Source organism: Rhamphochromis sp. 'chilingali' (assembly GCF_963969265.1).
Source record: "Rhamphochromis sp. 'chilingali' genome assembly, chromosome: 2".
Lineage (NCBI taxonomy): Eukaryota > Metazoa > Chordata > Actinopteri > Cichliformes > Cichlidae > Rhamphochromis > Rhamphochromis sp. 'chilingali'.
In genome coordinates this window covers 22379787-22390212 of record NC_137930.1, presented here as the reverse complement: position 1 = coordinate 22390212, position 10426 = coordinate 22379787, and the positions used below count along the sequence as shown (strand labels likewise).

The following is a 10426-nucleotide window of genomic DNA, read 5'->3' as shown; positions in this document are numbered from 1 at the left end:
CGATGATCGGTAAACACTACTAAGTGTGAGTCAACCTGAAACTTGCAAATCTCTTACATTTTCTTTTCCCTTTTCACGTTACTTTGAAAAAAATAATAGTCCTTGTGTGGTAAATATAATAGGATAAACATAGCCTGAGTTTAATAGAGTTTGCTAGGTTTCATAAACAAGCTGTTTTAGACTCTTTTTTTTTTTTTTGCTTGTTTAAAAGCATTACGCTGAGGCTTTTAAATAAAAGGAAAAAAAGAATCAACATATAATCTATCAAATTAAGTTAAGTAAATATGAGATTGAAGCTGCCATTGTTCTCCCATTACTTCTCTGATCTAGTGCTTACTTCATTTGGAAATTGCCTTAATGGGAAACATGACTTTGACAGTACAGGACAATTACCTTTCATAAAGTACATTATCCTTCACTTAAAACTGAGGACTTTCCCAGATGACAGTGAGTAGCGACACTTTTTGTTCTTTACCAGTTCCAGATATTATTTGGCTTGTTACAAAATAAATGACTTGACTCCTGCAATGTAAATAATATTTACACTGAGGACTATTTCAGCTTCGGAAGTGGAGGGAGAACGACACAGACTGAACTCGTTTTTTATGACTTCAGAGTGCTTGGTTGAGGTCCTGTGCTGTGGACTCGTAGAAGTGCTGGATTGTTTAAACTGTAACCACTAGAGGGATACATATACGCCTTCCAAACAGCGAAAACATCATCCTTTCACTATGTGCCATAGAGAGAATTACCCTCAGTGAGAGTTGCCTACCTGTGTGACTTCCCACTATGAAAAAAGCACACAAACACACACGCGCGCACACACAGCCCCTGAACATTTGAAACATGACCTGTTCTTTAAAAGACTTTGGAAGTCCTCTAAAGCTGACAACGAGCTCCGACTCCCCCAAGTGTATCTGCTTCAGGCAATCAATGAGGACCGCGATGGTTACTTGTGCAGCTCTCTGTCCCCGTGTCTCTCTTCTGACTAACTAGATATTATAGTACATTTCAACTTTTTATACAGGCACACAGGAAAAGGGAAGTTTTGGATTTCCTTTTTTTTTTTTTTTTTTTTTTTTTTAATGACATCTCACCTCTTGTTTTCTGTAATAAATATGAGAGGTCGGTTTGCTGACACTTTCCTTTGGAATTTAATAGTCTATGTGCCATTACTTACTCTCTTTTACGGGTAGGGAAGGAAACAACAAAAAGGTGTGACAAGAGCTTGGCGGACAACTGTGGATTTCTGCAAGTAACTCCTACCGTCCAAAGGGGGATGCGGGGGCATCGGCCGGACCCCCCTCTTGATTGATTACTTATTAGTCATCCCTTTGGCTAAATGGGACCCATTGAAAAGGCACCGTGGAACACATACATGAATGAAATATTCCTGTGTCCCCTGAATGTCTCCAGAGTAGTTTTGCTTAAGAGAGGGGGTCGTGGCTTAGCATTATAAAGAGGGAAAAACAGCATAGCTTTATGGGTTTATTTAGACAGTTTCTACGGTTTGACATTCTACCGCTGTAAAAAGGGAGAAGGAAAAACTCGAGAGGATCCCAAAGAGAAGAACATTGTGGACATATTTTTTGTAGTTATTCCACTGTTTCTTTTATTATTTTTTCCTCATATTTTATTTTTTTTTTAATTTTTTTAATTTTTTGCTATTTCTTCTCCCGAAAAATGAAACTTTGGACATCACCCTGGGTGTCTTGCCTGGTGATTCTCATCTTGTGTTTTGGATCAGAGTGCGGGATAGTCCGGAAAAAGGGGAGATCCAAGAGGGAGTTGGTGCGCATTAGGGAGGCGAAAGCCACCATCCCAGGGGCTTGTGCCACACGTCTGCCCCGGGGCAAACGCTCTTTGCCCGGCTTGGAGCGACGGGTGCTTCGGCAGCGCCGGCGCTCCTCTCAAGCGGAGGGAAACTCACCAGACCGAGGGAAAGCTGTCTATTTTACCGGCAGGGGAGATCAGCTACGGCTGAAGCCTGGCGTGGAGATACCCAGAGGCAATTTCACTGTGGAGATGTGGATCAAACCGGAGGGAGGTCAACGATCGCCTACAGTGATCGCAGGTAGGCTACTTTATAGCACATCCTCCATCCTATCATCTGCACAACTCCTTTTATTAGTTAAACTTCAAACTGAAGAAAGAATGGAAGATAAACATGCAAACCTTCAGCGTTTTATCCCAGTCTATTTAACAAAGCAACATGCAGTTTCAGCGAGTTGAAAATGAGTTCATCTATCAGACTAGACAATGATGTAATGCTCTAAAAAGTACAGCGGATATTTTAGGTAGTGCAACTATAGGGTCACTGAAGATTTTGATCATATTTAAGATTTCCACCTTACAGAGGTATGATCGCTGCAGTAAAATTTTATAACGCAAATGTGTTCCCCCCTCTGTTTTACCACTTTGTAATGTGTACGTGAGTAATAAGAATTGTAAGTCATGAAATGTAAGTGGGGATTAGTAGCAGCAGATATAGGCTACTGCATCAGTTGACCGTCAGCTGATGTCACTGCGCGTAAAATGTAATCTCTCAACCGACTTGGCTATTTTAAAGCTATGATGTAATGGCCAAAAGTTTGGGAGGGAGCATGTCACGTCAGGCACAAAACGGGAGAGACTCGATGTATGTGGAGGCGCTCAAAGCTCGCAGCTCAAGCCGCAAGCTTGTGCGCGCGCGCGTGTGTGTGTTTCTGTGTCCCCCTCCCCACCCGGCCCCTCCAAATCGACACCTTTGGATTGGCTACCGGAGTTACGAGACAGGACTGAGGGATCCAGGGTTTCCCCCCTTCTTGAGCGAAAATGTGATGCTTATGTTTGCTTATGTTTATGTGGTGTGCTTTCATGGTGTTGTGCACTGTCACCAAAACGCAGATGCTTCTGTGAAATCATGGTCGTCATCATCGGCGAGTTTCTAATTTAAGGCACAATCAGATAGTGATGATGCATCTCTCTATCTAGCGACAGAGCATAGCGGGGTCCAGTCACTTCAGTAAGACCCAGCCGTCAGAGGAAAGCACTGTATCATCTGTGCGCTTTTTTTTCTCCTGTTCTCGAGCCGTGCGTAAAGAAGCACTGAAAAGGCGTTTAAACGGCATTGTTGGTTGTGACCAACGGAGCTTTTGTGCATTACACGATCGGATATCTTTTTTCTTTTATTTCTTTTCTTTGCCGATAGGGAGCGTAGCAACTCGTTGTCTGCCACAGTACTTGTGCAGATGGCTTTCTTTGAACTGAACTGAATTGAACTCAGTCCTCCTCAGCTTACTCCAAGTCCACACGTCTAGGGGACTTTACTCAACTTTACCAATACATTTACTTATTTACTTGCTTCCTTGCTCCGTTGTTGCCGCATGTGTCCTAATCTATCTACCCAAAACAAACAAAAACAATCAAACAAACACCTCGCCCTCCAAAAGAAACGCCCAGAAAACAAAAACCCTGGTACCACACACACACACACACACACACACACACACACACACACACACACACACACACACACACACACACACACACACAAAATAAAATAATAATAAAAAATTCACTTCTGCCTGCCTGTATTCACATACAGTAGCTAACCCTGGCCAGTTGGCAGGAACATGCTCTGGAAAGCCAGTTCCTTGTAAGAGTCTTAATCTAGAGGAGAGGGGGGTAAGAGGGTCTGTTGTGACCTGAGTGACTCCTGATTTTTTATAGAGGATGGACATGATAACAGGAACATCTGTGCAATATAATGCAATCCAGTAAAGCAATAGCACAAAGGGCGGCCTCCATATTGACCACAGAGTTAAATAAACACATCTCGTACACAATTCTGACAAAAATGAACGTTATAGTTCTTGCAGATGTGGTATGGGATTTCATCATTTTTTACAGGTGTTGTTGTTGTTGTGCCCAGCCCCCCACCTACCACTGCCTTCTAGAGATTACTATTCCTGTATAACCTTGTGTATTCAGTTTTAAGATTTCCTTCCATCAGTGAGCCAGAGATTGGACCTAAAGACAACAAATTTGTCAGTCTAACAATTTCAACTGAGCCTAATCTTTTAAAACCAATTGAGACCTCAAAATCCTTGTGCCCCTAAAATGCTCCATCCCCATGTTTTGATCTAAGCACAGTGTTGTTGGAGGAACTGTTTTTTTATTGTCTTGTTTTTGACTGCCACAATTGCACCCCCCCCCCCCCCCTTTTTTTATACAGTTCTTACAGGATGCTCTTTTCTGTGCAACTGACTAGTTAGAGTGAGCGCAGTCTCAACTGTGAAATATATTATGTTACTTGAGACTCTTTGACCAGTTGGAGTAAGAGTTTCTTTCCTCTGGCCTCATAAAATTATTCTGAATGGGATTGTGTCCAAAATGCCTTCAGTAAGGAAAAATAGATAAAAGAAAACTATCTTCCCTTATTGCACTCAGTATGACTGACTTAGCTTTAAGTTACTTTTATTATATTTATAGAGTTTTTGTTTTGGCAAAATATTAAAATATCAGCATTTAAAGAGGTTTATCAGTTTTTGCAGCCCATATTTGTAGACTGGCTTTTTTTTATTAACTATTTTTTATGATAAAGGAACTATTCAAGCTATAGTTTCATAGTATCTATGTGATCAAATAAAACATTTGTAAATACACATTTGAATAGTTTTCAGCCCCTTAAAACCAATCACAAGACCCCTCTGGGTCACATTTGACAGTTACATGTGGTCAGAATTAATCCCAGGTTTAGTATTTGAACTGTTACAGAGCACCACTCACAAACACACATACCTTTCTAAGCACACAATCAGAACATCAAGTTCTGCGTCCGAATGTTATCCAAATTTGTTGTGCCCGATTAGCCTTTGTATCCAGGTCATGTCGGGTTTTCCCGAAAGAGGAAAATAAATCACAAGAGGAGTGCAGGCTGTCTTCATAACCTGCTGGAGACAATTATGTGCAGTCGCTGGCAGATAATTAAGTTGATAACAGATGTATCTCCTCATTGCAGGACGATACACAATAGATATCATGCTCATAAACTAAGTTTGTTTAAGGTTTTTTTTCATGGCTACTTAGAAAAAGTATCTTATTGGTTTATTAATTTAAGTGTGATACAGTACTGTGCAAAACCTTTGAGCTTCCTCTTATTTTCCTATATTTTGCTTCCAAGGTGCCAGACCTTCCTGCGAATCTTTTAAGCCGTCTTGAGCAATAGTTCTCCAGGCTTTCTGAAGCTCTTTCACAGTTTTTCTTTGGACATTGGCTGCTTTTGCATTAATTTTCAGTCCAGTCCTTGGAGTTGATCATTTGAATAAGAATGTCTTTTTGTTTTTTTATATTTTAACCATAAGCTATGTATCATACATACATAAAAAGACACCTAACTAGAGATATGAACCAATATTGTGCCTGCAGATAACAGACAGCTGAGCAAAGAACTGCCAATCACATCTTTAGGCACTTTGTAAATAGTAACTTGACATAAAACACAATGATTGCTAAAGAGAGATAAGAAGCCATTCTCAAGGAACTAAAACATGGAAATAAGGCTGAGGTTTGCCGAATTACAGGAGAACTGGACTGGACTGAAAATCAATGGCAACAGATCTTAATGGAGTGACGAATCCAAATTTGATTTTTTTTTTTCGCAATTCCGCAAGTGGTGTTTGGATATTGTCAAAGGTGAGGATGTTATGAACACAGAGAAGTCCTACTGCCAATGCAGTAACGCATTCCTTTATCAGTCATGGATTGGCCTACACAGAGCTTGGACCTCAACATTACTAAAGCAGTGTGGGATCGTTCTGACAGAGACAGAAAACAGTAACAGAGGCAGCCAACATCCAAAGAAGAGCTTTGAAGATCTGCTCATTGAAGTGACAAGAAAGCTTGTCTATGAGAGGCTGCGCTGGTTATTGAGGTTGAAGTGTAGTGTAGTACTCTATGTATATTTGCACATATTTCCATAAATCACAGCAACTAACAACATATTAGACAATAAGGTGTGGCACAAGACTTTTGCACATTGCTGTGTATGATCACAGCTAGTTACCCACAAAGAGGTTGATGCTTAAAGAAGGGTTAAGCTCAGAGTCTAACACTTATTCTTAGCAATCGTTACCTCAACTAGAGGTTTAAACTTCTTATCAGTCCTAAGCATTATTAGCTATGCACCGCCTTATTGTGGCTGAATGGCAGTTTGGAAAAGGGTTTGTTTAATACCCCAAATTAAAATGACTGCAAATTATTTAGCTGAATTAATTTGGAGTGAGACTTGAAAGCTATGTCAAAAGGTAAGTGTTTTAAAGTGCAATGATATTTTTATGAATGATATCCTTGTTTGTTTTAAAATGTCATTGGGATTTTCCATTGTCTGCATGGGGAAATAGCTGGTGGTCACTTAGGTATGACCATGAAAGTGCCTTTCTTTGACCTTTTAGAGCAAAAACAGTTCAAAAGTAAACAGTCTTTAATGTTCCCTTCCTTCCTGCTTTTTATCAAGACCTTGTGACATTTTTCTTTGTGAGGGTATGTGTGTTTTTGTACTTTTCCTTTTTTCCTGAGTGTGTTTTCACAAAAGAAGACAAATGGCAAGTGCAAGGAGGGCTGCATTTGAAGCTGACAGAAACAGTGGTCGACTGAAGCACACGCCAGTCTCTTTGTGTGTGTTTATATGTGAACACAAATGTGCACTTCACTATTTCATTTTGTCTGTGCATATGGCCATGGGTGTGTGTATTTGTTCATGAGAATGTATATATGCATGTCTTTATAAGTATGTGCATATGTGTGCCTAAGTGTTTTTGTGCGAGACCCAGCAGTCACAATATTGGGTCTGGAAAAGCATACCATGTTAGATAAATTGACCATGGCAGAATTATGACAGCTGTTTACACTAGGAGCCCTATGAGCATTTTAGCACACCTTTTTTTTTTTTTTGCCTTGAGTGCTCTAGCTGGCAGATGGGAAGCTTTTTCCTTCCAGTGTAGTGGAAAGCCTGAAAACGTCATCCACTGAAGGACTGACCTTGACGCTGAACCCAACCCTCACCCCTTGAACATTATTCCGTGAAAATACCAAGTTAAGGAACGCACACTGCAGTGTGCATCTAATTAGAAACAGGTCAAAGTTAGCAGGTCTGTACAATTACCATTAGCCAGCCACTTATTAGAGGCTCAGGTAACCTAATCGATGGGCAACAAAGGCACCCAAGTTGACAAGTGAGCTGAGGCCAAGATGTGATCATCAGCTTTCACACCATAATAAAGGCAGCAGAGAAAAATATGAAGGGCATTTACAGGAATTTGAAGCACTCATCGTAACGGCAACTGTAAAGAATACTTCATATCTATATGAGCTGGGTCTTCAGGTCATGGATCGAGTGTCTCTTTGTGGGTAGATATAATTACATAAAAGCGCATGATGTTGGCAATTGTAGAAATTACAAGAGTGCAGTGCAGGTCTATCCCCACCTGTGAACACATACGGTAGATTTCCACAGGCTGAAATGGACCTTGTAAGGCGTTTCCCCGTGGTTTTGGAATATTTGCACACTTGGGACTGTATGGATATATGCTCAGAGTCATGAAACGCATTAATAAACACATGCAGTATGCACAGATGTGGACTTGTGTGCCTGCACACATGTACCTCAACAAGTGCTAAACAAACAAACAGTTAGCATTCAGAGATCCCCTAAGAAGTGAAAACACATTACAATGCTTAAGCTGGCATACACAGTCCAAGTAAAACAGGAAAAAGGTGTTTTGGTGCCTCTGCAAAAACATGACTTTAGCAGAAAAGTAGTCTTTTCTGGCTAACCCACTGGCAAGAGACATTTACATGAACTACTTTAAATGTGCTCAGTGTTCATGAAAAGCCTATAGTGAGAGATTTCCATTGGTTCTCTCTTAGCTAAACAAGCACTTCAACCCAATATTCAGGTCTTAGATTGGAAAAAAAAATCTATTAATATATTTGCTCACTAACCTTGCTTACATTTCCTGTTTCCCCTTAATAAACGACACTTTTACACATATTGCATAAAATATTCAAAAGGTACTGATAATATAGTGAATATATTGAAAGTAATGCTGAAATATTATCACAGGAAAAACTGGTAATGAAACTGACGTACTGTGTTATAGTTATTCTACAAGCCCACTTCTGCATAGCTCCTAGCTCTTCCTCAGGAGATGATGAACTTTTAGTTAATGTGTTCACTTTCTTTTTGTTTAACTCCTGCAAATAAAGGTATTAACATACTGACTGATTTTTCATTCTTTTTTCAGGCCTTTACGACAAATGCTTTTATGCCTCCAGTGACCGAGGCTGGCTGCTTGGCATCCAGGCGGATAGTGAATACGGCGACCGCGATCCCCGCTTCTTCTTCTCCCTTAAAACTGACCGTGCCCACAAAGTGACCTCAATGCGCTCCAACGCTCATTATATACCAAACCAATGGGCACATATTGCAATCACCTATGATGGCGTGTACATGAAGCTCTTCGTCAATGGAGCCCAGGTCGCCGTTAGTCGAGAGCAATCCGGCGATGTCTTCAGCCATTTGACCCAAAAGTGCAAAGTGCTGATGATCGGGGGCAATGCACTCAATCATAATTACAGGGGGGCAGTGGAAAGGGTGAGTCTATGGAGGGAGGCCCGAGGGCAGAGGCATATCATCAGGGATATGCAAGGCCAAGAGGACCCCCAAGATCTACCTAAGCTGATAATTCGTGAAACATTTGAGCACCCAGGTCGTAAGTGGCTGACTGTAAAAGATGGTAGTTTTCCTCAGCCTGAGCACAGAGGAGGTGCGAGGTCAGGGTTTGTGAATGGTGGTGGAAATGGAAATGCTGAGGGATTCCTGGACACAAGCTTGGAACCTCCAACTTGTGGTCAAACTGTCTGTGACAACGTTGAGGTCATTCGAAACTACAACCAACTTTGGACCTTCCGCCGACCAAAGAAAGTTCGATATCGTGTTGTAAATATTTGGGATGATGCAAGGACAAGGCCAACTGTGTCAGACCACCAGATCATTCTGCAGCATCAGCAGCTTAATGACGCCTTCAGCCCCTATAACATAACCTGGGAGCTTAGCATTCACAACGTGACCAACTCTTCTCTACGCAACCGCCTGATCTTAGCTAACTGTGACATCAGCAAAATTGGCGATGATCAGTGTGACCTAGAATGCAACCATCCGCTAACAGGATTTGATGCAGGCGACTGCATATCTAGATATCGAAACAGCTGCCCTGAACACAAGCAGGGTAATGGTATATGTGACCCTGAGTGTAACTGGGAAAACTTCTTCTATGATCTTGGCGACTGCTGCAACCCCAATGTGACAGACGTGACCAAGACATGCTTCAACCGTTCCTCTCCACACAAGTAAGAATACTTTCTTGACATTTCGTATGATACAGTGTTTTCTTTGGTATTTTTTAAATAAACATATTTTACTGTAATCCTCCAAAAAGCATTTACTGATTTTATAGTTCTTTTTTTTTTCTTTTTTTACTCTGACATAGTTGAGTAATTTTGGTAAACCAACTCTGCACTATTGCCTCGAATGCCAAGAGTAAATCAAACAGCCAATCTTTCCATACATGTGTCCCTGTAGAAAGCTTTTCTTTATGTCTACTCCTACTGTTTCCTGACCATTTGGGCTAAGGCTGAGTGTAACTCAACTCCCAGCCTGTGTGGCCCAGGAAATCCTCAGGGGGCAGCAAGTCCAATCTAGCCTTGGACTGGTTCAATCAGTGTTCCACACTTAAGCAGGGTAAAACAAACGCAACTGGATGACTTTCCTGGTAGCAAACGTGCAGGCCAGACCACTCATTCTTGTATCCAGTTTTCACCAACTCTCCCCACCTTTTTCTACTCTGTCTCCTATACCCAGAGGTCTTCATTGAACTGGCTTGATTATAGAAGGAGAGTTTGGAAAGAGTGACATTCTAAACACAGCCTGAGGGCAATTAGGAGTCAAAAGGAGGGTCCAGTATATTTTCTTTCCGTATAGCAAAGGAATTCACTTCAATGAAATACCACTCTTGTGAGTCCCAATGAGACAGGTATGAGTGCCTAAACATCTTCTCGTAAAGAATTATCCATAAAAGAAATGTAAAGAACGTAATTTCACTTGCATGTAATAGCCTCTGTAACAAAATTCCCGAGGCATTTTGCAGCGCTGTATAGGAAGAAGAATATTATGTGATTTCATAACTTCAGGAGAAGACAGGGGTTGCTCATAAATGCATTCAATTTTTTTTTGTTTTTGTGGTAACTTCATTGTGGTTTGTAGATGATGAGTAAAAGCTGGCAAGGAGAATAAATCTCTGGAATTTTGCTGTATTAAGGTTTGCGCCAGACCTCCAATAGCAGGATTGTTTGTTTCTTGGTACACTGAAACTCAACACAGTGGAGT

General features: G+C 41.0%; 1 protein-coding gene across 1 annotated transcript in view; it reads left to right on the top strand.

Annotated features, from left to right (window-relative positions):
• The first annotated feature begins 1090 nt into the window (after positions 1-1090).
• The window catches only part of pappaa (pregnancy-associated plasma protein A, pappalysin 1a), a 103020-nt gene continuing 93684 nt past the window's right edge, over positions 1091-10426 (top strand). The window contains exons 1-2 of the mRNA XM_080874104.1: positions 1091-2074; positions 8286-9390. Of these exons, the coding sequence (XP_080730230.1) occupies positions 1684-2074; positions 8286-9390 (1496 nt within the window). The 5' untranslated portion in view covers positions 1091-1683. The remainder of the gene's footprint in view (positions 2075-8285; positions 9391-10426) is intronic.